The 26,894-nt window shown below is 36.2% G+C and overlaps 2 protein-coding genes across 7 annotated transcripts in view; one reads left to right on the top strand and one right to left on the bottom strand.

Moving 5' to 3' along the window:
- CLUAP1 (clusterin associated protein 1) overlaps positions 1–18,766 on the top strand; it is a 29,090-nt gene extending 10,324 nt beyond the window's left edge. For 2 of the 4 annotated variants that reach the window (XM_051967748.1, XM_051967763.1), the window contains exons 8-13: positions 3,326–3,467; positions 6,322–6,394; positions 11,859–11,966; positions 12,420–12,449; positions 14,106–14,161; positions 18,140–18,766. In XM_051967748.1, the coding sequence (XP_051823708.1) occupies positions 3,326–3,467; positions 6,322–6,394; positions 11,859–11,966; positions 12,420–12,449; positions 14,106–14,161; positions 18,140–18,289 (559 nt within the window). In that variant the 3' untranslated portion in view covers positions 18,290–18,766. Of the gene's footprint in view, positions 1–3,325; positions 3,468–6,321; positions 6,395–11,858; positions 11,967–12,419; positions 12,508–14,105; positions 14,162–18,139 lie in introns of those variants that run through there. The other 2 variants (XM_051967756.1, XM_051967769.1) reach the window with 2 other exon arrangements.
- A 622-nt stretch (positions 18,767–19,388) lies between these two features.
- NLRC3 (NLR family CARD domain containing 3) overlaps positions 19,389–26,894 on the bottom strand; it is a 69,888-nt gene continuing 62,382 nt past the window's right edge. Inside the window, exons 18-19 of one of the 3 annotated variants that reach the window (XR_007948621.1) lie at positions 23,290–24,972; positions 19,389–23,207 (exon numbers count right to left, since the gene is read on the bottom strand). Coding sequence is in view for 1 of the 3 variants with exons in the window: in XM_051967736.1 (XP_051823696.1) it covers positions 24,882–24,972 (91 nt within the window). In the remaining 2 variants the exon portion in view is untranslated. Of the gene's footprint in view, positions 24,973–26,894 lie in introns of all 3 variants that reach the window. The other 2 variants (XR_007948624.1, XM_051967736.1) reach the window with 2 other exon arrangements.

Raw genomic sequence — 26,894 nt, 5'->3', positions numbered from 1 at the left:
GCTGTTACTATGTACAGTGATTTCCTGGGTTCTGCTTGTTTTGCTCAGCATCAGTTCATGTAAATCTTTTTAGGCTTTTCTAAAATCAGCTTGTTCCATCATTTTTTTTAACAGAAATATTTATGATAACTTATTCAGCCATTCCCCAATTGATGGATATTTATTCCTTTTCCACTTCTTTACTACAACAAAAACAGTTTCTACAAATATTTTTTGCTCATATGAGTCCTATTCCCTCTTTTATGATTTCTTTGGGATACAGATTCAGAAGTGGCTTTGCTAGGTCAAAGGGTATGCACAATTTTATAGCCCTTTGGGCATAGTTCCAAATTGCTCTCCAGAATACTTGCATAATTGCACAATTCCATCAAAAATGTTATCAGTATCCCGGTTTTCCCCCATCCATTTATTATATCTTTTTCTGTCATCTTAGCCAATCTGAGAGATGTGAGGTGGTTGTTTTAATTTATAATTCTTTATATTCATGAAAAAAGTACTCTAAATCACTATTGATTAGATTCTCTTTTGCTTTTTAAAAATTACTTTGTAATCTTTCCCCTACCATTTCCCCTTTGTCTTTGCTTTTTTCCATAGTCCTTCCATTGTATTCTTTCTTCCCCTTCTTTTCTTCCTTGCCAGTGTAACTTCTCTTATAATTTGCTCATTTGAAATGTTACCAAATGTCAAGATGTATCTTGTCTTCTGTGGAATTGTAGCAGCAGGAATAATTAAGATATAAATGCAGGTAAAAGTGAAAATTTTTATTCTGATGACAGAATATTGTTATATTCCTTCTCCTTGTAGAATAATGGTCTGAATGTCCTCTTATTTTAAAAATTATTCTGAAAAGGGGCAGCTAGATGGCACCATAGACACAGTACCAGATCTGGAGTCTACCTGAGTTTAAATCTGGCCTCAGACATTTAACACTTAACTATCTGTGTAATCCTGGGCAAGTCAATTAACCCCCATCATCTTACCAAAAACAAAAATTTTTTAAGCAAACTTTTTTTTCCCATTATAATCATATACTACAATTTGTTCAGTCATTCCCCAATTTATGAGCATCCTCTCAGTTTTCAATTCTTTGCCACCACAAAAAGATCTTAAAGATCTCTGGTAAGGAGGAATTCACTGTAGTCTTCCAGGTGCAGTCTCTCCCCCTTTTGGGTAACTCTAAGCATTAGGAAGTTTTTCTTTCTGTCAAGCCATAATGTGTCACATAAACTGTCACTCTAAAGCCAGGTTCTGTCTTCTGGGACTAAACTGACCAACTCTAATCATGTTTCTGTGTAATAGCCTTTGAAATAATTAAAGACAGTTATTGTATCTTCTGTAAAGTTTTTTCCTAAAAAGTTAATCATCTCCATTTTACACTTATGTCCCTTTTATTCTTGAAACCCTTTACTATTCTGGTTACTCCTCGTTGGACACTCTTCACCTTATTAGCATCCTCCTTCAATTGTGGTGCCCAGAACTGAAGAGAATCTTCCATATTATTAAATTGGCCCACCTTCTCAGCCAATTTCTTTGGATCCTCATTCTGTCATACCATGTGTTAGCTGTCCTTGTAAGCTTTGCACCTTCTACAAATCTGACAGCATGCTAGCTATCCAAGTCATTAATATAAATGCTTAACTAACACAAAACTAAAGATAAATCTCTGGGGCTCTTCACTAGAAACTAGTTATCATCAAAATGGTTACCTTTTGGGTCCACTAATTCACATAGTTTTGAATCCATCTACTTAATTGTCCTATTATCTAGCCTTTTTCTCTTCCGTTGTCCAGAAAAATAGTATCTGAGATTTTGTCAAAATGTTTTGCTAAAGTCAAGGTAAACTACTTAAGACATTCACCAGTTGAGTTTTTGTATTTTGAAAACTAGTTTCAAGCATTCTTCTTAAAGTCTTTCCATGGGAGGGAAGGGAAGGTTATAAAATTTTATAAAGTGCCTACTGTGTTCCAGGAATTGTGTTAACTGATTTTTATAATTATCTCATTTAATCCTCTCAACAGCCCTGTGAAGTAGGTGCTATTATTATTTATCCCTGTTTTACAGTTGGAGAAAATAAAGCAAATAGAGATTAAGTGACCTGCCTGAGGTCACACAGCTAGTAAGTATCTGAGGTAGGATGTGAACTTGTCTTCCTGACTCCAGGACTAATATCTGTCCACTATACTACAAGCTGCCTCTTAAGAAGAAAAATCAGGAAGAGCATTCTAATTCTGGATGCATTTATTTCATAGAAATCATAGGATTTCAGAGTTGGAAGGGACCTCGGAGAGAACAGCTACTTTAGCCTCTATTTAAATGGGGAATCTTATCTAGAATGTGATTATACAGCTGCCATTTGAAGACCTCTCATGATCAGGAATTCTCTGCCTCTCTAGGAGGTTTTTTCCAAACACTTTATTAAATTTTTCAGATGATTTTCCCTATACTGAATCAAAATTGCTTCACTGTAAATTCTATCCTTTAGGAACAATTTTTTAAAAATGAGACTTTTCTCCTCTATGTGACTGTCCTAATATATGAAGGAACTATCATATCCCCACTAAATCTTCATTTCTTCAGGTTAACTATCTCTGTTTCCTTTAGTTAGTTCTGATATGACATGATTTCAAATTCCTTCAATATCCCAGTTGCCCTCCCAAATGGCTGTAGTTTGTCACTATTCTTTCTAAACATGGTGCCAAGAACTGCACACAGTTCTAGTGTGATCTGAGTAGGGCATGGCACAAGGGATATGATTTGTGAAACAAAATTGTAACTGTGTTTTTGGGCAACTGCATTCAACATTGTTGAATATATTGAATTTGCCATCTATTAAATTCCCCAGGTTCTTTGTGCAGGTTCTAGCCTCTATCTATACTATTATGTATATTTGAATTTCTTTTTTTTTTTTTAAACCCAAGTTCAGGATATTAAATTTATTGGGACAACATTACACAAAAGAGGGCTGGCTCTGGGATCAAAGAACCTGGTTCAAACCTTAGCTTCTTCCTCTATAAAATAAGAGAAGATCCCTTCCACCTCCAAATCTTTGCTCACTATTAAATTTCATTTTGTTAGACCGAGTCTGTGGAGGCCCAGCCCATAAAGTTCTTTTAGGCTCTTAGTTTTGTCATTGCATAATGACATCCCCAGTATTAGCCATCCCTCTTTTATTGACAATTCTGTTTTTCTTTCCATCTCTTCATATGTATGTTGTTTATATATTTATGTATTTATATAATATATTGATATGCTTATTATATTTATAAAAATATTAAACAGAAGAGAGCCAAAGAGCTTTCACTTGCATTTTCTTTGACCTCTATAGACCAGCGTTTATGGATGAATATGAGAAGATTGAGGAGGAATTGCAGAAGCAATATGACATATATCTGGAAAAATTTCGAAATCTGGCCTACCTAGAACAACAACTTGAGGATCATCATAGAATGGAGCAGGAAAGATTTGAGGTGAATGTTTATACTTTTTACATTGTATCCTGTTTTTATTAAATGAGTTTATACTTACTGACATACTACATTGTAATTGTCCTCAGTTATATCATATGTGTCTTTTTTCTTCTTCTTCCTAGTTAGGGCAAGAGTCATATTTTTTCTAATTTTTTAGTTTCTTCTCTCTATAGTCATATGATGATGATAATGTAGGCTGGGTTTCCAGATTTTTGCTTTATTCTGGCTTTCAAGTCCAGGGACTTGCCATTTAGATCAAGCCCCACACTATATGTTGCTATAGAAAAATGTTGACAATTCTTGTGGATTTATTGCATATTTTGTTATTTAACTAATGCAGTTAATCTTAATTCAGCTTTTTTGATGATTCTCTGGTGTTTTTCTAAGTAAACTATTATGTCATCTTCAAATAGGGATAGATATAGTTTCTTTTTGACAATGTTTATTATATTATTATATATTTTTTCTTATTACCATCACTAGATATCTATAACTATGCCACATAAATTTTAGAAAAGCATAATGTCTTATGCTCCTCTTGATCTAGCCTAATTGAGTCCTGCAATGATCATTTTGTACACTTCTCAACATTTTACTCATTCTTTGTGCTTGTCATTCTTTTGTCCTTTGGCCTTTAGATCACCTTGGTGTCATAAATTTGTTGGGAGAAGTCATTTTTATCTAAATAATGATTTAATCAGGAAAAAACTAAGAGGTGACTTGCCTGCACATAATAATAATAATTATATTAATTCACCTTCATATAAGATTTGCAAAGATGCTCTGATATTGTCCCATCTGATCCATGTGACATCCACAGAGGCAGTTGGTCTTATCACCATTTTATAGATGAGGAAAACTAAAATTCTTCGAGGCTAAATGATAAAAACTAGAGACATTAACTCAAAGCTTTTTGGCTTCAAGTCCAATGTCTATGACATACTGCATCTGTTTTTAGTCTTTGCTAAGAGTTAAGTAAGAAGATATATGTTTTAATCTGTAATAGGAAGGGTTTAGAATAGATGCCTGGAAAAACAATGCAAGTTTTTAAAATATTAGTAATAATATCACTTTATATCTGTATAGCACTGTATAATTTACAAAGAGCTTTTACAAAAATTTATCCTTTCGTTTGACTTTCCCAGATTGTTATATTCATTTTGCAAATGAGAAAAGACCCCTTAATTCAATTCCAGAATTTATCAATTACCTACTGCAAGCATCTAGGAGGAGGGCATAATTGGTAGGGTCAAGAACTAAAAAGAAGTCAAGTCAGAATGGTCGTTTGACTGAACTGTTTAGGTTAAGCTTGGATTTGACAGTGTCAGTCAAATGCTGGTCAGATATTGCAATCCAGCAGATTTGGAAGAAAATAGAAGGATGAGGAAATGGAAGCGACAAGTAAAGATGGCCATATTTGGGAGTTTGCTGCGAAAGGGAAAAGGGATATAGATTAGTAACTTAAGCAAAGAACAGGTCAAGGGAAGGTTAAGGATGGGGATATGAGGAAAACTAAGTTTAAGAAGATTAAAAATATGAGATAATTAGGGGAAAACCTCCCAGAGAAAATGAGAGGGAATGGGGTCAAGAACAGCTGGGAGAGAGGTGAGCTTAGGCCAGGAGAAACCTGTCTCTAGAGCAGAAGAGAGACTGAGAAAGATTGAAGAGGAGAAGGTTTGAGGTATAAAGGGAGAAAAGAGGGAGCTCACAGTATCTATCCTCTGTTTTCTCCATTAAGAATATATGAGTCAATAATGAATCCTCTGCTGAAAAGGAGAGAAGTTTAGCTATGAATCTTTTTACAACTGTCTCTCATTTGCTCTTGATGACAACCAGAGTCGAGTCTCTTTTGTAATAGACGTGAAGCATATTTGGAATAAACCACACCTTTTAAAGACATTTTAACACTTTGAAACTTAACCAGCACCAGTTGAGATGAGCCTTTTCACCTTGGAAGCAGAACAGAGACTTGTGAATGAGCAGTGCATCTGCACCCCTTATACTTCTTACTCTCTGAGTAGATGGCAGAGAAGTTAATTTGTTATTTTAAAAGCTGTTCTGCTTGTCTGGTGAACCTTTGCTTCAATTTTCTGCTACAAGTAGTTCAGGCTACTCACTTTCTCTCCATCCTGCCTAGCCATGCTATCTAGCAGCTTCTGTGGAAGAAAACATGGTGCGTTAGACAGGGTACTGTAATTGGAATCAGAGGAGCAAATTTAAATTCCCACTCTGCCACTTCTGGGTAATAAGTTGTGTGACCTTGGATAAGTAACCTACCTTCTTTGGACTAGTTTCCTCATGTATAAAATGAGAAAGTTAAATTAGATACTCCTTGAGGACTTTTCCAAGTCTAAATTTGTGATCTTATGAAATTGGGAGATGAAGTAGGAATAGAAGAAATATCAGTGAATCTAGATGCTAAGGAGACAAATATGAAAGTGAGATAATGTCTTGCCATCAGGGAGCTTTCTATTTGTTTCCTACAGAATGTTCATATATAACTAAATATAAGATACATGTAAAATGAACAGTGATTTGAGGGTTGGAGGGGTGGCACCAACAACTAGGAGAATAAGGAATAGTCTCTTAAGGGGAGTTTTGAAGGCATATAGGAGTTCTAGGAGGTAGAAAAAATGAGGAAGAACATTCTAGCATGGAATATTTCATCATGAATTTAACATTGAGATGAACTTAAATGTACTTTTTTAGGGTTTGTGTTAATTTGTATCATATATTGTTTAATTTTGGTTTTGGTGTCTTTCTAAAGCTCTTGGCTTTAGTAGCCATCTTATTAAAGCTGCATACATAAATTTTAAAGGAAAATACAAACCGCTTTTTTCATATCTTCCTCCAGGAAGCTGAAAATACTTTACGTCTAATGCAGAATAAACTTAAGGAAGAAGAAAAGCGACTTCTTAAGAGTGGAAGTAAGGTTACCATCTTTAGATCTGCTTACCTTAGACTATCATTATCACCAAGTCAAATCATCATGCATTTTGTTAGTATTTACTATGTGAAAGACCTTGTGCTAAGGCCTGGAAATACAAATACATGCAGAAAAAAAGTTCCTGTTCTCAAGAAGCTTGTATTCTAAATGGAGAAAGAAGTTGAACAATGGTAGAGCGTGGAAAGGTTATGAAGGTACTTATTCATGGAGCATAATAGAGAAAGTTCAGAGACTCAAGAGTATACCTTAGAGAGGAATGAGGGCATGATTGCTCTGAAGTTCTGGGAAAAGCCAGTCAAGAAGAGGGAAAGAACACAAGGACAGAGGGTACTTTCACTGTGAAAAGTCCCTAGAGTGAATTGAATAAGTGACAAAGTAAGAATGCCAATTACTACTACTATAGCAACAACTTCTCTTTCCCTTCCCTCTTTTCCTCTTCCTACACATAGTACTAGGAAGCTACAGCAATACTGATATTTATTATAGCAATAAGACAAAAAAAAAGAAATTGAGAAAGTAAGCATAGGCTAAGAAAAAACAAAATGCAGACAACATGATAGTGTAATTAGAGAATCCTAGCAAATAAGCTAAAAATTAATTGAAATGACTAATAACTTCAAAATTAAAAGATATAAAATAAATCCATACAAATCATCAACATGATTAAGATATTACCAACAAAATTTATTAAGAAGAGCTAGAAAAAGAACCATTCAGAGTTGCTAAAATGACATGTCAGATATTTGGGAATTTGCCAAGACATACTCAGGAATTATATGAATCTTAATTAAAAAGCATTTTTTTGGGGGCCAAAATCAGTGTTCAACAAACATTAAGTACTTACTATGAGCAAGGCTCCATGTTAGAACTGGAGAAGCATAAAAGAATATATTGTCTCTCTCCTCAAGGAGTATATCATTTAGTAAGAGAAGGCAGACATAATTAATTTTTCATTAATTTATGAAATTAGGAAATGGCATGTCCAATTCTTTGGATTCTCATTGGGAAAGACCAGGATGGCAGCAGAAAATAGGGCTGTCATCATACTTAAACAATCAAAGAGGACATGGGGTAACCAGCACAGAAACTATAAAGACAAGTGTTGAAAAGGGGTGGGAATGGGATAGGATGGTGAAATAAGGCAGGCAAAATAAGAAGGTAGGGAAGGCAGATTAATGCTGGGAACACTCGGCGGCATGGATCTAATGGAGTTTGAGTAGAAGTTTGAGGTAAGTAATGCTGGCTAATTTCTTTTCCACTCTTTTTTGGGTCTGATTTTATTTTTCTGAACATAGAATCATGGTGCCCATGCCTGCCATTTCTTCTGAAGTACTAATTGATGCATGTGTTTGTATTACATTAGGAAAATTATTTCAATTTAAGAACTTTTCCTGACTTCATTTTTAACTGTAGACCACTCTAGGGATGGGCAACAAGATGTCTGTCAGGAAAGAATTCCCTTCATGACTTTCCAGCATTTCTTCGACCATCTTGATTCCTTATGTATAAGAAGACTCATCATGCTGTGAATGTGAATCAGGATATTTTAGGCACTCTTTTATGAGGGGAGCACTTTAATCATTTTATTAACAAGGCCAATAGGTTATTAAAAAGGATGGTCATTTGATCATTTCACACTGTATCAAGAATTTCTTGGTACTTATGAGGGGAGACGATATGATTGACTCTTGACAAAAATCAAGAGGGGCAATATCTTTTGATAACACTGACAAAATCAAAGTGGGCAGTCCCCTTTGATAAGTAAACTTAATAAAAGATGTAAAGGAAAAAGTAGATGTCTCCCTTCTTATAGATATATCTGATGCAGTCCTTTGGCTCTGGCCTGTTCTTCTCCACCCCAGGTCACTTGTAGAGGTTTCTTACAAAATTGATCTCAAAAGAAGCTTTCAGTTTACTTTGTTAGGCACTTTCCTAAGCCAGGAGGAATCAAGATCTTCCTTGTTACTCTGTCCCTCAACACAGAACTCAGCTATGTAGCCTTGGGTGATACTATAATTTACTATAACTCAGGTTATTCCTAGATTACAGAATTCCTCTCTAAGGAGAAAAGTTGGCAAACTATAAACAGTTTTTTATATCCTTCATGGTTGTTGAAGGAAGAGAAGTCAGGGAACTTTGGAGCTGAAGGAGCCAAGAATGTCATCTTGTCCAGCTCCCTCCCTTCCAGCAGGTGAATGAGTTGATGATTAACACACACTCAATCCTGTTATTCTGAGAAGCTGTGACACCGGAAGAATAGGGAGTCCTCAATATCTCATCCAAAGCTGTATCTCATACATTGCATCATTTATGCTCATACTGTCTTATGGTATCACTTCTACAACTTAAAAAGTAAAAGTTTTCCTTTTGTCAATCAACTTTGTAACTTGGACAGCCTCCGGGTCTGTTAATTCTAGTTCTGTGCTGAAAGGTAGTTCCTTTTCACTTATAAATCTGCTTTATACTCCTCTGACCAAAGTTTTGGGAGGCGACTCAATAGGTCATTCTGTTTGACGTCGTCTATGACTGGCTGTTTTGCTCTCAACAATCAACAAACTTTCATTAACATCTGCTATGCACCTGGCACTGTGCTAGGTGCTAAGGGTACACAAAAGTAATACTAGTTTTATCCTCAAGAAACTTCTATTTTATTAAGGAAAGCACTATAGACACAAAGTAAATATGAAGTATTTTGAGGAAGAGAAAGCATTATAATACTGGGGAATGAGAAAAGATTTGTTATAGGAAATGAATCTCTGAAGGAAGTTAAATATTCTAAAAGGCAAAATTGATAAGAAATGCATTTTAGGCATGACAAAAAAAAAAAACAAAAAACCAAAAACAAAAAACAAACCTGTAAAAAGATCCAAGAATGGAAAATTCTAGCTTTTGATGCTTTTGAAGTGATAAAAATAATTTTCTTTTCCAGGGGTAACAAATTCTACTTGAGAGTAGATTTCCGGAGAGGCCCAGGCAGTTTTCTACTTTTTATGCTGGTGGCAGCCTATAGTATTTAAGCCTTCCCAGATACACATGACATTCTTTTGAGTACCTTTTATATAAATTCATGTAAAATAGCACTTCCAGTAAACTTGTCAAGAAAGACTGGAAATGTATATTTTTAAAGGCTTGTGGAGTGTGAACTTTAGGGGATAGAGAGGTCCTCAGAATTCTTGAAAGAGTTTAGATATTTCCAAGAAAAATTTTGTTTCTTTAGTCCATCTCCATTTTGTCACTATATCTGAGCATATCCTTACCCAATCCATTCTCCAGTTCTAGTGAGCTGGCTAAGGCTTAATCACCTTTCTCAGGCACCTAAGAATTCTATAATACTAACAGCTAACATTTACATAGCCCTTTTAAAGGGCTTTATTATCTTTCTATAACTCCAAGAGGTTGATGTTATTAAGCATGATAAACGTATAGCTATGGAATTTGTGAATGTGACTTTTATATTGTATCTTCTGCATGTGGCAAATTCAGCTTTCTAGACCCAGTTCTTTATCTTGGAGGAGGTATCTTTGGCTCTCTATGGGGTTGTATCATTTTGGAGCATATATTATCAAAATGATAAACTATCTTAAGAATTTTTGGACTTGGAAGAGACATGAAAGATACAATTCAGTTGCTACAATATTAGCTGTGTAAAGTGGACATAGCCTACATTGTCTAATTTCTGCAGCCTTTCAGTTCAATGTATGACACTGATGATCGATTTCAACAAAAAAAAAATATTGATTTTAATTAGCTTCCTTAGATACAAAGACTTTAATGGTTTGATTTGAAGTTCAGTTTTTTCAACAGATACTGATTTTGATAAGAGTTTAGCGTAGGTTTTGGTTTTTATTGAATAGTATAATAACTTTAATGTTACTGGATTTTGCTAGTTGAAATAAAAAGTAAAACTGAGTTTTTAAAATTTAATCATTAGGATTTATTCACCTGGGTTCATTATATTGGCTTCAAATCTGGTATTATTTGTATGTGTTTAGACAAATCATTTCATTTCCCTAAGCCTTGTTTTCCTGAGGAAAAGTCTCTAAAATGAAAGGGTTGGTCTCTGAGACTCCTTCCAATTGTAGATTTAGACCGTGTAACTAAACTTGTCTGTGTCTTTTAAAAATGGGTGATGGAAGAATATGAAAATAGTAATAGGCATTAATCAAAATTTATTAAGCATCTACTATGTACCAGCATTGTGGTAAAACTGGGCATGAATGGAACACTGGTTAGCCCTTCCCCTTCCTGTCTGGGCTCTCTACATATTTGTGAATAAAAATTAAATTTATTGCTTTGAGGTCTTTGCAAGAAGTAGTAAAGTGTTTTTCTTTTTGGACCTAATTCTTGTTATTTCTCAGAGCACAAGAACATTTTCTTGGTGATTGAAGAAAATAGGGAATTCAACCTTAACACCCCTTAATGTGCCAGGCCTCACATCAGGCATTCTAAGAGAAGTACTTGATTAATTTTCTTTACATTAATGCTGATGATTATCTTTCCATCATATTGTACAATATTTAGTGACTGAAAAAAGACTTTTTTTTTTTTTTTTTTTTGGCACAATGGTAATCAGTTGTTTACCCAAAGTTTGCTCTGGGGCCTCATTGTGGTTTAGAAGTTATCCTCGGTTCCCCAAAGCGATAATACTAGACCACAAATTCTGGCAAGTATGTTACAAGTCTGTATCAGATCAGTAAATCAGTTAATAGACAATAGGCACCTACTACATGCCAGGCCTGTGCTAAAGTGCTGGTTAACACTTTTGCATTTGCTCTTCATGTATTAGCCTAGCTAACTTTGGAGAAACTCAGCACCAGAATTTGGGCTACCAGGTGAAACTCTTCATCATCAGTTTGGGAACTACCATATAAAAGTCATGAAGGTATTTTAATCTCTATCACTGTATCAGCGAAAGGGACACTTGCTGATAAAATTATTAGAAATGTTAAAGTCAGTCAGTAGACCCTAAGATTAGTTTCCAGGTAGAGGTATGTAGAACCAGGATTGACAAATTTAAATCTTAAGATGATTGTTTTTCCAATCCCATTTGTGATCCTTCCTAAAGTAGGCATGAGACATTTTTTTTCCATTGCAGTCAAAACAGTTCCTATTGTACATGCCCTAACCCTTACAGGCTCAGTACCTTCAGGTACAGATTATTCTATGCCCACAAATTGATGTTTGCCCCCCAAAATGGTTTATTCATAGCCCATCTGTGTGTCTTACCAATGTTCCTCCCTGCTTTAAAAGTCAGAAAAAGAGTATAACATTATTGAATATTGACAGTCAAAAACAAATCAAAAAAAGCCTCTTGTTCTCACAGATCAGGGAAAAAACTGAAAGGTACAAATTACTTTTGAATATTGAGCTTTCTTATTGGATTGTGATTTGAGCCTGGAAATAAAATAACTGTTTTTGTAACATTTAATATTTTTGTTATCTAGGTAATGATGATTCAGACATAGACATCCAAGAAGATGATGAATCTGACAGTGAAATGGAAGAGAGACGATTATCAAAGCCACGAACAGCCATGGAAGTTTTGATGCAAGGTGCCTAGATTTTTTTTGCCACTTACTTTTGCCCCTTAGTTAAGAGAAGTATTCTGGAGTGATTTAAAAGTTTCCTACTTCCAAATGAAATATTTGCAAAGTGCTCAGCACAGAGTCCAGCACATGGGAAGTATTTCATAAATGCTTATTCTCCTTCCCCTTCCCTTGCCATCACAGAGCCAAGACTTGCCCTCTGTCAGGGGTATATCTAGAGCCCTAGAAGGCTTACTTTTGGTCTAAATTTACTAGGCCTCCTAGCTTGATTTGGCCCATGAACTACTTATTAGTTGTTCTCCCTAAATCCTGTTCTAGACTATGTAGCCTCCAGTGGCAGAAGATACATTTTCCCATTTTAGGAACTTTCAGAATATACAATAATCAGAAATATACAGTAATCTGCGTCTCTTTGATAAATAATAATTCCTAATTAGGGCTCCACTGTCTTTAAAACAGTCATGGCCCATCTCCAGGATAACATTGAAGGTAACGTGGCATGGTGGAGAGAGAGATAGTTGAGCCTTGGGGTCAGGAAGACCCGACTGTAAGTCCTGCCTCTGACATATAGTGGCTGTGTGACCTGAGCAAGTGACTCCTCTTCTCAGTGCCCCAGGCAATTCCCTAAGCTTATAAATTGCAGAGCATCTGTTTGATCTTCTTGCTAGAGGGAGGTTCCTAACTGGGCATATCCTAAACTCTCCCTTAGTGCTGTCAATACATCCTTGTTTCTGGGGCAGGGGACACACATGATAGTCTTGTAGGCAGGAATGATGTCAGCACATGACTCTGGCCTTCCCAGATATTCCACAGGCCTATTAATCAACTGCTGCATTACACATTTGGACTATTCAGAGGATTCTAGGGTTAGAATTAGAAGATATTTTTCAGAATTAGCAAGGCTGAACCCTTGTTTTTTAGTGGGGAGGAAACCAAGGCCTGAGAGAATGAGTGACTTGCCAGAGATCAAATGTATTAAATGTATCTAAATCCAGGTTTCATAGCTCCAAATTCAGTACTCTTGATTATCTCCCATTATCTTTGGGTGCATGTTTTGAATTATGTTCTGTACAGATCTATGTAATAATGAATCATGTTGTATTGGTCCAGACAGATAAGAGGAAATGTGACATGATGAAAAGAACACAAATTAAATGCTAGCCTCTAACTCCAGTTCTTCCATTACACTACAGCACAGCTACAACATTGATTGCCCTAACTAGTGTTAATTATTTTACAATATAATTGAAGTAACCATACCTCCTCATAATATTATAAAACCTCACTGAAACATTATCCTATACAGAATTTGGATGATTAGTAACTATGGTAATTGCAAGTATTTGGGTAGCACTTTAAGGCTGGGAAAATGCTTTATAAATCTCATTTGATCCCCACAATTTGTGATGTAGGTGGTGGTGTTATCTCCATTTTGCAGATGAGTAAACTGAGAGAGGTTAAGTGACTTACCTAGAATCACACAGTTAATTAAGTGCCTGGGGCAGGATTCAACTTCAGCTTTTCCTAACTCTAATATTCTAAATATTTTTATTTACTACTTTTCCTAATTATCCCAGCTGTCATCTATTCATTCACTCATTTCAGAACTGGGGAGAGAGGTAGGCATGCTAGATAGCACCCTGAAGAGGCAAGCATAACTCTAGGATTGCACACTGTGAGCTCCTTGTCATGACAGCCTGGTCTCCTCTTAACCTTTCCAAACTATGTTTCATGATGTTTCATTTAACTTTGTGTTTTCTCAGAAACAGTGATATTAATGATGAAGACATCTGTAGGGATAGAGTTAGTTTTGGGCCTAATGTTTAGTCAGGACCAATTCAGAAAAGGCATCTTAGTTCATAGGGAAAGATGAGATTTCCAACAGTTAAAGCCATTAGCAAATAAGCATAATACTATATGCAAGACTCTTTACTTGCAAAAAATAAAGGCAACCAATGTTGAGGAAAAAAACTTTAGACAACAAGGAAAAAGAAACCTGTTAGATTATTAGAGGTCATGACAATAAAGTGGGGCTATTTTTTGGCAATATAGATCCCAGAATTTATTTTCTGTCTTAACTTTGTTAGAATTCATTTTTAAGAACTAGTAAATTTTCATTATTTCTTGATGATCTTTTCTCTTTAGGAAGACCCAACAAACGCATCGTGGGTACAATGCAAGGTGGAGAAACTGATGATGATGTAAGTTTAAACTAATCCTATCACATCCTGATTTCCTATACTACTAAAATGCATGGCCTGGCCTCATAAGAATAGAAAACTCAAAAGCTATACTAGCATCTAGATTGAATGATGAGTTTGGTAAGTTTGACTAGAGATTATTCTTAGCAAAGCTGGTTACCTTACCTCTGGTGAAATTTTTCTTCAATGGCACATGATGTATCGTTTGCTTATTAATATTTGATCTTTAATTTTTCAAACAAGCACAATTGCCCTACTTCTTGGCTCACTAGTGGTTCCATTCTCACTCTCCACAGAATGAAACAGCCCCAACTTAGGACAGTGCTTAAATTATAACAGCAAGAAATCAATTTAATGCAATTTTATGGATATTTGTTTTCTACAAGGTACTAGGTAGTAGGATACAAAGACAAAACAAAAATGGCCTTTGTCCTCAAGTAGCTGCTTTTCTTTTTCCAGTTTATCCATTCATTCATTTATTTCAGGGTTGGGGAAGGATCTAGACTTGCTAAACAACTCTCAAGAGACTGGCATAAAGCTCTCTGGAATCAGAAAAATGCGAGTTCCCACCTTTCCAGTCATATTATACATTTCTGTCCTCCACACATTGTGACATCCAGCCATACTGGCCTACTTGCTGCTCTTCACCCATAGTGTTCCGTCTCCTATTCCATCTCCATGCTCATGCACTGGCTCTCTCCCATTCTTTCTCTTCCTCTCCTCTCCCTATTAGAATCCCTAATTTTCTACCAAACTCTGCTAATTAGGCTCTCCTCTAGGATTACCTTCCATCTCTCCTGTCTGGACCTGCTCATATCCCTAGAATGGAAGTCTTAGGATAGGGCTATATTTCTTGTTGTTTGAATTCCCAACAAAAAAAAAAAATTTCCCATAGAAAATGCTCACTGAATAATAATTTACTTGCACATTTAGCAGTATAACCTTGTAACCTTCATCATTATACCAGAATCGCCTTTGGAGCAGTGATTCTTTTTTGGTCTCTGTACCCCCTGTAGTACTTTGCATTAATACTGAGCACCTTTTACCTGAAGGCACTGTCAGGCAGGGTGGTACATAGAAAATGATACCCAATCTCTGCCTTCAATAGCGTCATGGTAGATGACATGTGCCCAGATAACTATTCTCCAATGACAGTTGCTACAAGAGGAGCCAGTGGTATGGGCTGGTGGGGGGCTGGAACTCAAAGAGAAATGGGGGCCATTCAAACAGACATCAGAATCTCTTGTGAGCCACATACCAACTTTAAAAACCAAGTAGTAATATCATCTATGTTTTGTTGTATATTTATTTATTTGTTTTTTGCTAAGGCAATTGGGATTAAGTAGCTTGCCCAGAGTCACATAGCTAGGAAATATTAAGTGTCTGAGGCCAGATTTGAACTCAGGTCCTCCTGACTTCAGGGCCAGTGCTCACTGCACCACCTAGCTATCCCTTGTATTTTTATTTCTTTTGTTAAATAGTTCCCAGTTACATTTTAATCTGATTCAGGTTTCATGCAGTCCATAGCCTGTGTCTTTAACATCTCTGGCACAGGGGATAGAAGGCAAACACCTGGCTTTGAGTCCCTCCTCTGACAAACTGACTCTGTGATCCCGGGAAAGTGATGTAACCTCAATGATCCAAGCAACTCTTAAGACTTGAGCAGCATTGGTAGAACTCCCTCCATCAATGAAATCTCAGGTCCAACCCCTGTCTTTTGATGGGAAGGACGTAAAAGAAGTGCTTTGGACATTTAGAGGAAGCTCTTCTCCCAAAGAAGAGAACTAGCTTATCTGGTCCGAGTATCAGATCCCTTACTGAAATGCTCTTCTCTTCCCTGCCTCAGGAGAGGCAGATGTTTCTGTTAGCGTGGAAGGCAGGACTTTGCAAGATTTGTCTAGTCGTAGGTAGCCCAGGGTGATACTCTTCATCTAACATTATTGAGTATTTACTTTAAATGAGGAACTGTGCTGAATACCGTACATACTAATAGTAAAATAAGGTACGAGACATGATTATAGTCTTGTGGTGATGAAAAAGATGAACCTTGACACAGGGTCACAGTACCATAGATTTATAAATAGAAAGACCTCAGAAGTCATGCAAATGAAGAAGCAGAGGCCCAACAAGTTGATAATAAATGAGAGAACCTATTTATTAAGTACCTGATGAATAGTACAGTGATGCTAAATGCTGGGGGCTATCAGGAAAGGTGGAAACATGACCACTGTCCTCAGAAAGAGTAAATGAAAGATGTCGGGGGAAGGGATGAAGGAGAAGGGAGAAAGGGACCAGTAAGATCTGAGTTGGGCCTTAGAAAGGAGCAAAGGCATTCTCAGTGGGAAATCACACCAGGAGAGATGTAAAGAAAAAAATGTTTGATCTGGGAGTAATGGTGTGACTTGATTAAACTGGAGTAGAAGATTATTTAGATAATCTAAATTGGAGCTAGATTGGAGTCAAATCTAGGGAACCTTGATAGCTAGGCTAACCTTGGACGGAGAGGCAATAGGACAGGATTGAAAGTTTTTAAGCAAAGGGTTGACTTATGTTTAGATCCCAAGATGGATCTATCTTATCTATCTCTATCTATCTATTTATCTATTTTTGCTGAGGCAGTTGGGGTTAAGTGACTTGCCCAGGGTCACACAGCCAGGAAGAGTTGAGTATCTGAAGCCAGATTTGAATTCAGGTCTTCCTGACTTCAGGGCTGGGGTTCTCTCCACTGCACCACCTAGCTGTCCCAGTCCCAAGATTTATTTAATAGTGTAGTATTGGATGAAGGCTGGAAGATCAATTTAAGCATTTTAGTAAATCAAAATGTGAAGTGATAAGTTAGGAAATTAGCAGTGAGCATGGAAAAGAAGGGATGGCTGAGGAACACAACAGTAGAAGGATTGATTTGCTGCCTGATGGAGGTGAATTAAGATGGAGTTGGGATGAAGAGTAGAAAATAATTCCAGAGTTTTAGGCCTGGAATAATAGACAATAACGACTAATCAGCACCTTTGAGGTTTACAAAGTGCTTTACCTATATTATCTCATTTGAAGACTAAGAAGATAAAGATTCCACTGTAGAAATAGCAAAGTCTGGTGAAAAAATTGGAGGTGGTCTAGGGGTACTAATTTAGCCCTTTTTTGCCTTCATGTGCATACATGATTGCATTATAAACTCAAGCAGGCCTAGGCTGGTCCAGAATATATATGTATACTGTTATCCCATATGTCCTCCTGTCTTCCATTCATTCAGTGACGGTACTGATAAATAGTACTAGCCAACATCTAGGAAGTGCTTGAAGGTTTGCAAAGGAAGTGCTTGAAGGTTTGCAAAGAACTTTACATATATGTCACATGTAAATATACTCAAAATAGGTCTAATCTATACATCTTTTCAGTAAACTGTTGTCCTCTCCCACAGACCAGAAAGAATTAAGCTTCTCTTTTTACTCTGTATCTCATAACCACTTTCCATGTTCTCCTCTCTTCCCTAAGTCTTAACAGGAATGAAAAGTGAACATGCCTTCATTTCCCTTCTTTTATCAACAGATAAAACATATTCTCATTTTTGCTACATTTTATATAATTTACACATTGTCCCCACAATTGCTCTGTGAAAAAGTGAAGATTTTATCCTCATTTTATTGAGGAGGAAACTGAGACCTCAAAAATATTTATCTGAGTCCCAAGAAATAAGCTCTCGGGACAGTTGACTAAAAGCCATGGCGTTATATATAACAAAAGGAAATTCGATTTGTACCCGGTTACATAGATCTGGAAATTGACGGCTGAAGACAATATTATTAATAGAGACTTAATTAATATTCATCTATGTCTGGACCTGACTAGTTTTGTCCTGTGCCAAGCAGTACCTTTTTCTTCTGAATTGCTAGGAAAATGGTGGTTGGTTTTTAATTTCTTAAGTAGCTATCTACTTCTTAGTAGATGGTGTCAAGTTACATTTATTATCTCTTATTGCAGGAAGATTCAGAGGACAGCGAAATTGATATGGAAGATGATGAAGATGATGATGATGATCTGGAAGATGAAAGCATAGCTCTCTCCCCAACTAAGCCAAATCGTAGGGCCCGGAAACCTGAGCCGCTGGATGAGAGTGACAATGATTTCTAGCTTATTCCTCCTGGCCCCTATGTAAATTAAACACAACATAGGTAAATCTGTGGTGAGATGTTTGGGAAAGTAATATCCATTATTTTAACTAAATTAGCTGATCATTATTGAAGGTGTTCAAGCTGTATCCTCCTTTGCTTTAGAGTTCATGAGGTTTAAACAGGAACCAAAATACCACCAAGGTTTTTGGAATATATTTTTGGAAAACAGGATTTCTTATTTCATATCATAAAGGAGGTACATAAAGGTCCACCAAACCACAAAGAGAAAAGAAACATTACTAATACCACTGTGCTACAAGTCAGATCTTAGGAACCATCCCAAGAATAGCTATCCTCCGTGTATGCTGCTTTCACATGGTTTTTAGAACACTCTGGCAACATACCAATTTTTAGGGTTGGTCTTTTAAATTTTAAAATTCTCTGTGTGTTCTCTGTATCAAGTTTTGAATTTTCTTAAATAAACATTTTTCTAACATTTCAGTCACAGAGTCATAGAATGTTAGAGCTGGAAAAGACCTTTGAGTTCATCTAATACAACTAAAATTTTGTAAAAAATGAGATTGAGATGAAGAAAGGCTGTGACTTGTTTGTGGCTCTACAGTTCTTGAGTAGAATATTCAGGTTTCTTGAATTCCATCTAATTCAGGGCTTTTTCTGCTATACCACACTCTTTCCTTTAAAAAGATTTTATAGGTTAGTTTCCATTCTTATAGAATGGAGTGAGAAAAACACCTGAAAGCCTTTATATTAGGCTTTTTTTCTTCACTTCCTTTTCAACACACTTATTTCTGAAAAAGATCATGTTCCCAAAGCAACCAGGACCACCTTTTCATCATATATATCTTTTTTTTCCGAGTTAAAATTGTAAATCTTGAGCTAGATTTTTCATTTTCCTGAGATCTGGAGATTACCCAAAAGTAAAACTAAAACACCAGCAAAGGAATTGCAGATCTGCAAAATTCAATAGAATTTTTTAGAGTTACCTAGCAGTATACATTAAAAGTTACAAAATGGTCATATTCTTTAATCTATTAATACTATTTATGATAACTCCTGAAATCAGTGTTGTAAGAAGCAAAAAAAAAAAAAAACTTAAATGATTTTTGTAGCATTATATTTAATCTCAAAAAAGAGAAACAATCTAAATGTATGACCACAGGTGGAATAGTTAAGATATGGATTGGAACACTACAAAACAATTCAGACTAATGAAAATAAAATCAGACAAACCTTTGAAATTGATACAAAGTTTTAAAAAAACTGTCCCACCATCAGAAAAATGAAGTACATAGTAATCACAAGCATAGAAGAAGAGTGAATAAGAATGAATGGACCAACAAAGAATATGATATGGAAGATAAAGATGATGATGATGATCTGGAAGATGAAAGCATAGCTCTCTCCCCAACTAAGCCAAATCATAGGGCCCAGAAACCTGAGCTGCTAGATGAGAGTGACAATGATTTCTAGCTTACTCCTCCTGGCCCCTATGCAAATTAAACACAACATAGGTAAATCTGTGGTGAGATGTTTGGGAAAGTAATATCCATTATTTTAACTAAATTAGCTGATCATTATTGAAGGTGTTCAAGCTTCAAGTTCAAGGTAGTATAAAGTCTACTGAAGACTTAATGGGAATGATTGAAAAATTATGGTTCTTAATTGATTTAAAATATAAGTTGCTAGTAAGCAAATTTAGTTGGTCATATTATGATGTTCAGTGTTAAGCACTTGATAAAATAAATCTTTTTTAAAAGGATTTGAGGTGGAAGAGACCTTAGGGATCATCTTATCCAACTTCATTTCACAGATGGAGAGAACTGAGGTCCTCATGGCCCAGACTAGTGAGATAGAAATTAGGACCTAAAGGCTGGGTCTCTTGACTCTTATGTCTCAGCACTCTCTCTCCCATGCTAGGAGATTGCATCTTTCTGGCAGGAAAAAGGCTTGACATTAAAGAAGTATAGTTAAGCAGCCAATTCTGTGATTTTTCTTTTTGGCCATTGAAACTACTTAGCCCCAGTTCTGTGCCCACTCCTAGAAGTGCACCCAGCTACCTTTACCACTTATTAGTCATTTAATAGTGAACAAATTGTTTGACTTTGCTGAGCTTTAATTCATTTATAGATTAGGTATGATAATAGTTTACCATTAGTAAATACATTGTTATACAAGATTTCCATGTTTATTTGTGACTAATATAGGAATTCTAAAAATTTTTGGAGCCTGTATGTTAATCTTAGACTCATTGAATAAAAAAAAAAAACAACGCAACTGTCTAATCCCCTCATCACACATTGGAAAGAGATTTTGCCCAAGGTCACACATTGACTTAATAAATGGTAGGGCTGAGATTTGAGAAGCAAGGTGGTTTGACCATCAATCCAGGGCTCTCTGCACAACTTTTTCCTAAATACCATCTCTACAGTTTGAAAAAGATGTACTCAGTAGGAATAGTTGAGGATGGGAAGCTGAGACCAATATTGTGAATGTGATTCTTGTTGGGCCAATTAGTTTTGCTTTGTTCATAGCTGTAGGATTATAAGAAGTTTCTTGAGGGCAAGAACTATTCTTATTTTTGCCTACTACAATGTCTTGTACGTAATTGGCACTAAATAGATTCCTGTTGAGTTGAATTTACTCAAGTCAATCAACAAATATGTGATGTTTGCCACAAGAGCAAACTATCCTAACTCCTCTACTCTAGAAAAAACTCAAAACCAAATGTCTTAAGTGATGGTAAGTCAACCCTGACATCTTGGTAGACAAAGAATGGCCTGTTACACTGATGAGAACCTTGGGATGTGAATGAATTACTTAACTTTTAGGAGAAAGCAGGGAATGTGCTGGTACTTTTAAGGACCCGGTGTTCTGGGACCTAAAATATACCCATACTAACTTTTTTTCTTCTTAGGCTGTTTGTGTGCATTGCTTTACAATATATAATTTTTTTTATAAAATCATTCTACCTAAACATTCATATTTGCAAGTATCATACAGAAGAATTTTTTGTGTTTACACCAATTGTTGAGAAAATGAAAGGATTTTATTTTTAAATTATCACGTAAGCACTAGGGTTTTTTAAAAATCACATTTTTTATGCAATTTTTATTTTAATAAAGACAATTTGGTTTATTTCTCTGGAGCCAGCTGATGATCAAATATTAGCTTCTGTATTTAAGAGCAGTTCCTTAGAACATTTTCTAAAGGATAACTCATAGTCCTGAGAAGCTTTAAAAGAAAGGAATTAAGAGAATAAAATTAATCTTGAGTGTAGTATCAACTGAAGTATCTCCTTCCAACCATCAAATTGCCAAAAATGGCAGCAATTGAAAATAAAAATTCGAGCTGTAGTAAGAAAGACACACTGATAACAATGAGCGAAACTAAATTATTCAACCTTTATGGGAAAATATTTACAATTATACAAGAAAAAATTTTATTAAAATTTGACCTAAAAAATAATCCTGTTACTAGATTTATATTCAGTTTTTCTTAGAATTGAAAGTGGCCAATGAGATACTCATTGGTACTAAAATAAATATTCGTAACATTCTTTATAGTAAGAAAAATCTAGAAATAAATTATGTCTTATCAGTTGGTGGGGAATAAAATTGTGGCCTATGATTGTAATGAAATATTTTTACAATGTAAGGAAAGATTATGAAGGATTTATATGAAACAAAATAGTGTTTCCAGATGCCTGATGTTGGAGCACATTTTATTTTTATTTAGGAATGGTAAATTATAGAAACAAAGTCATGTGCTCTCTAAGCTACATTAGGCAGTTTTGCTTAACCATTTTTTAAGGGTTAGGTAAGAACTTTTTTGGAATTGTTATAGTAAAACAAAATATCAATAAAATAATTAAAAAAAAAAAGAATGCTGTGACAAAAAGAGATGGCTGAGTATTAATGGCTCTCAAGCCAGGATTGTCATTTATATATGACTAAAGTATAACTACTTTGAAGACCCAAGTAACATTTTCTGCCAAAATCTTGTAAAAGGAGACTTGCTGATTGTAATACCAGTGTCCTTTTTAGAAGGTGACAGGAAAATGTGAGCAGGTTGACATGTTTTTTGTACTTGCCCTATATTACAGCCCTAATGATTTCCTGTTCAAACTAAAAATGAGTATCATTTTATAGTCTTCATACACAGTCATTCTCATTGATTTGATTGAGTAGATCTGAAGTATCTTATTTGATTTTTTTCCCAGCAGCACAACTATTTGTGGGAATTAATGCTTTTTGACAGATCCTCTGCCTTTGATATAGAGGTTTCTAGTGATCTGGTGTGATCTATTGAGGCCCAACAAATTTTCATTATTGTTACATTTTAACATCATTGTAGAGGGTCACAGACCGACCCTTTGGGTGAGGTATAAGGCCCTTCAGCCCAGAGGGAACCTGCTGACAATGTCTGGTTTGGCTCCCCATCTTCCCCAAGGGCTCTTGGCCTTCCTGAGAAATCAGAAGACAGTGACAACCTGTGTTGAGATTGAAGCAGAGTGATTCCAGGTGACAATCTACATATAATAGCAAGTTATGTGGTCCTACATGTGCAGTATATACTGGGCACATGCTCAGTGTTTTTGTTTCATAAGGGTATGAGGGTATAAAAAGGGGAAGTCCTTGAACTAAATGGTCTCTATTTTTCCACTATCCTCAGGAGTTCCGCCTCATCACTTCTCCATTAGGAAGGTATAATCACCCTGGTGTGGGGGCTCTAGAAAGCACAGTACATTTTGTCACCCCAGTTTGGGAGCTCTAGAAAACAGGATATTTTAATCACCCTGGTATGGGGACTCTAGAAAGCACAGTACATTTTGTCACCCCAACTTAGGGGCTCTAGAAAGCAGATTATTTCAATCACCCCAGTGTGGGGGCTTTAGAAAGCATAGTACATTTTGTCACCTCAACTTGGGGGCTCTAGAAAGCAGGATATTTTAATCACCCCGATGTGGGGGCGCAAGAGAAAACTGGTATGTTTTGTCACCTCAACTTGGGGGCTCTAGAAAGCAGGATATTTCAATCACCCCGCTGTGGGGGCTCTAGAGAAAACTGGTATGTTTTGTCACCTCAACTTGGGGACTCTAGAAAGCAGGATATTTTAATCACCCCGCTGTGGGGGCTCTAGAAAGCAATGGTACATTTTGTCACCCAACCTGGGGGCTCTAGAAAGTAGGACACAACACATCTTATATTCCATAGTGTGTTAAATCAAAATTACAGAATTCTAAAATAGAAAAAACCCTCATTTAGGAATTATTTAGTCCAATCCCTATCTGGAACATTGGTCTTATCCTTAAAACTCTCCAGTTAGAAATAGTGCACTGCCTCCTAAGATATTCCATTTCAATTTTAGGCAGCTTCATTTGTGAGGAAGTATCTTTGTTCTAAAGTTTTTCCTATGTGCTTTCATTCATCGGTGCTAGCCAAAGCCAAAACAAATTGAATTCATCCACTCCGGGATACCTCATCACATATTTGAAAACAGCAATTTTATCCCTTTATCATCCAAGTCTTATTCAAGCAAAACATCCCCATTTCTTTCACCTGTTCTTGATATGGCATTTTAACAAAAATGAGGGGTTTAGTTACAAAGCAATCAGTGGTTACTTGTGGAGCTCTGGAAACAAAGCAAAAACTGAGGCATTTCTCCAAACCAGTGGGGCAAGAACATTGTCTAAAGTGACAACTCTTTTGGCTGATGAAAAAAGTTCATCTGAAAGACTTCCATAAAGGGTCTAAGACTCTTAAATTACAAATGAGTTAGTTTGTAGAAGTAGTTTACACACACATGAAATCTTAGATCTTCTGAACCCCCAAAAAGAGCTGGGAGGTTTTTAAAAAATCCTGCTTACACTGCTCTGGATATGTTTTAAGTTTCCCATTAAAAAATGATAAAATTTTATAAAATATGGCACCAAGAACTTGGTGTATTTCAGTTATCATCTGATCCTGAGTGTGTCAGGATTAGTACCGTCTTTGTTCTGCTAATAAGGCAGAACAAATTTTTTTTTCCTATTGCCATATCACATTGCTGACATATACTGCGTTTGCAATCCACTAGGTCACCTGCATTTATCTTTGAAGAATTTGCTTAGTACTGGTTGGTGTGGTGGAAAATTGGGGAAAATACTAATATTTTTTGTCTCCAAAATCTTACAACCATGTCAAAATGGTTTTTCCATGTTTCTTGAGGAATTGAGAGACTTGTGGTGTTTGGAAGAATCGAAGAATGTTTCCTCTGCTACATGTCAGATTGATTTTTTTAACAGTGTTATGTTTATTCATGGCAAACCAGCTTCCTCTATTATTAAAGTAGCTGAACCCTTAAATCACAATCCCAGAGCCTATCCATGGAAGAATTCACCCTGTTTATGCAGTTTTATTAGTCATTGCTATTCCTGTGCTTATGCTCACTTCTAGAGGTAGATGATAACCTCTCTTTGAAAGTGCTTCCATAGGATCAATAAGCACTGACCTTCAGGCTACCACTTGTTTAAAGAGTCTTAACCAGATTTCCTGCTTAATTTCTTCCCTGTTCTGCTCAGTCCATCAGAAAGTTCCATCAGAAATTATGGGTCACATCTCAACAATACAATCTGGGGCATTTGTCTTGATGGCTTCTGAGATCATCCTGGCACCTGATTCTCCGATGTGGTTTCCCTGGAGACTGAAAAGAGTATATTTGGATAGCAATCAAAACTTGTATCAAAAGACCATAGTGAAACCTTATGCTAACTTCATTATCAGTCAAATGTGCAGCATGCTAGGTTGAAGATAATAGCACCATTCCCCACTTTACAGGTGCCTTGGCACCTGATCAAAGGGTCAGGGAGAGCCTAAGATGATACCAAGGTTGTGACCCTGAGTAATTGCAAGGATGGTGGGGCTGTCAACAGAAAAAGAAGGGAAGGGGGTAGGCCGTAGGGAAGAGAAGTTGGGGACATGTTGCGCTGAGATGGAAGTGTCCTGTCGGCCGGGGACAGTGCAGGTTTGCAGTGGCAACGTATAAATTTGGGAGATTGGATAGAAACGAGCAACGAATCCACAAGGGTTAATGTGATCCTTAGGAAAAAAGTGTAGATAAAAAGATCAAGGACAGCACCTTGGGGACCACACACAATGAAGGGGGGGGAAGAGGAGGAGAGAGGTACTCTGTCAGAGAACCATGAGAGAGTCGTGTCCCAGGGGCCAGGAAAGTGTGATTAGAAGGAAGGGTAATTCACAGAATGCATGAGAATGAGGTCAGAGAAGTCTTGAATAACCTGGATTCTTAGCTACTTCAGAATGGTGGGAGTAGAAGGCCAGATTGCAAGGTCAATTACCAAGGCAAGCCAATCCCAATGACCATTTCCCAGCCCTACCCCTTTCAAACTTTGAGATCCACATCCTTTAGTAAAGGTTTGCAAACCAGTTGCTCAGGGCCTCCACTGAAGAAGAGGCCATCATAGAAACCTAGACTTGAAAGTAACTAGTCATCAAATTCAACCTCCCACCAAGTTTAAAAATCCCTTTACATCAAGAATTAGCTTTTTTTGTGTATGTCAGACTCCCTTTGGCAGTCTGATAAAGTCTATAGATCCCTTTTTAGCATAATTAAATTTCTTAGCATATTAAAAAATAAAAATAAAAACAATTAGAAATTAGCATAATAAAATAATTAGCAAAATAAAAAAATTAAATTAGCATAAAATTAAAAATGATAAAAAATTGTTATATATAAAATTGCTCACTGTCTTGGGGGGTGGGGGTAAAGAGGGAGAAAAATTTGGAACACAAGGTTTTGCCAAGGTGAATATTAAAAACTAATGAATTTGGAAAAGAAAAAAGTTAAAAGGTTAGCAAAAATAAGATATAATTTTTCCCATCTGAGTTAAAAGACTCCCAAAATATATACATGGAATTTAAGATTAAGAACCCCTGTTTTATAGCATCCTTGGACAGGTTATCTAGACACTGCTGGAAAGTTCCTCCTTATATTGAGCCCAAGTCTATTCCGCTTTCACTGAACCATTGCTCTTACTTCTGCCCATTGAAGCAATAAAAGATAAATCTTTCACATGACAACCCTTCAAATATTTGACAATAACTTTAAACTCCCACCCCTCTGCTTTCTTCACCAGGCTAAAAATCCTTAATATCAATTGACCCTTGTAAGATATGATTGCCAGACCCTTCACTAGCTTTTTCACAATCTTCTGCATGCCCTTTCCTTTGCCAATGACCCTCTTAAAATACAGTACCAAAACTGAACTGAATGCACTTCTCCAAATGTGGGATTTAATATTGCTTATGATAGAAATTGTCACCTTCCATACCTCTAATCAATAAACACAATGACTGATTTTATTTTACTTGCATTGAGTTTTTGTTACTGATATTTTAGCAACTGCACCACATTACTGATATAGTGAGTTTTCAATCCACTAAAATTCTGGCTCTTTTTTTTCCCCCACATTGCTCTCTTATATTTATGTGATTTAATTTTGTGCATGATTCTATTTAATTTCATTTTGTTGGTGGGAATCCTTCTATCCTGTAAAAATCTTTTTGATTCTACATTTTGTCATCCAAGGATGCATAGTGCCTAGT

Source organism: Antechinus flavipes, chromosome 1 (assembly GCF_016432865.1).
Source record: "Antechinus flavipes isolate AdamAnt ecotype Samford, QLD, Australia chromosome 1, AdamAnt_v2, whole genome shotgun sequence".
In the NCBI taxonomy this organism is placed as follows: Eukaryota; Metazoa; Chordata; class Mammalia; order Dasyuromorphia; family Dasyuridae; genus Antechinus; species Antechinus flavipes.
This window is presented reverse-complemented; position numbering and strand designations above follow the sequence as displayed.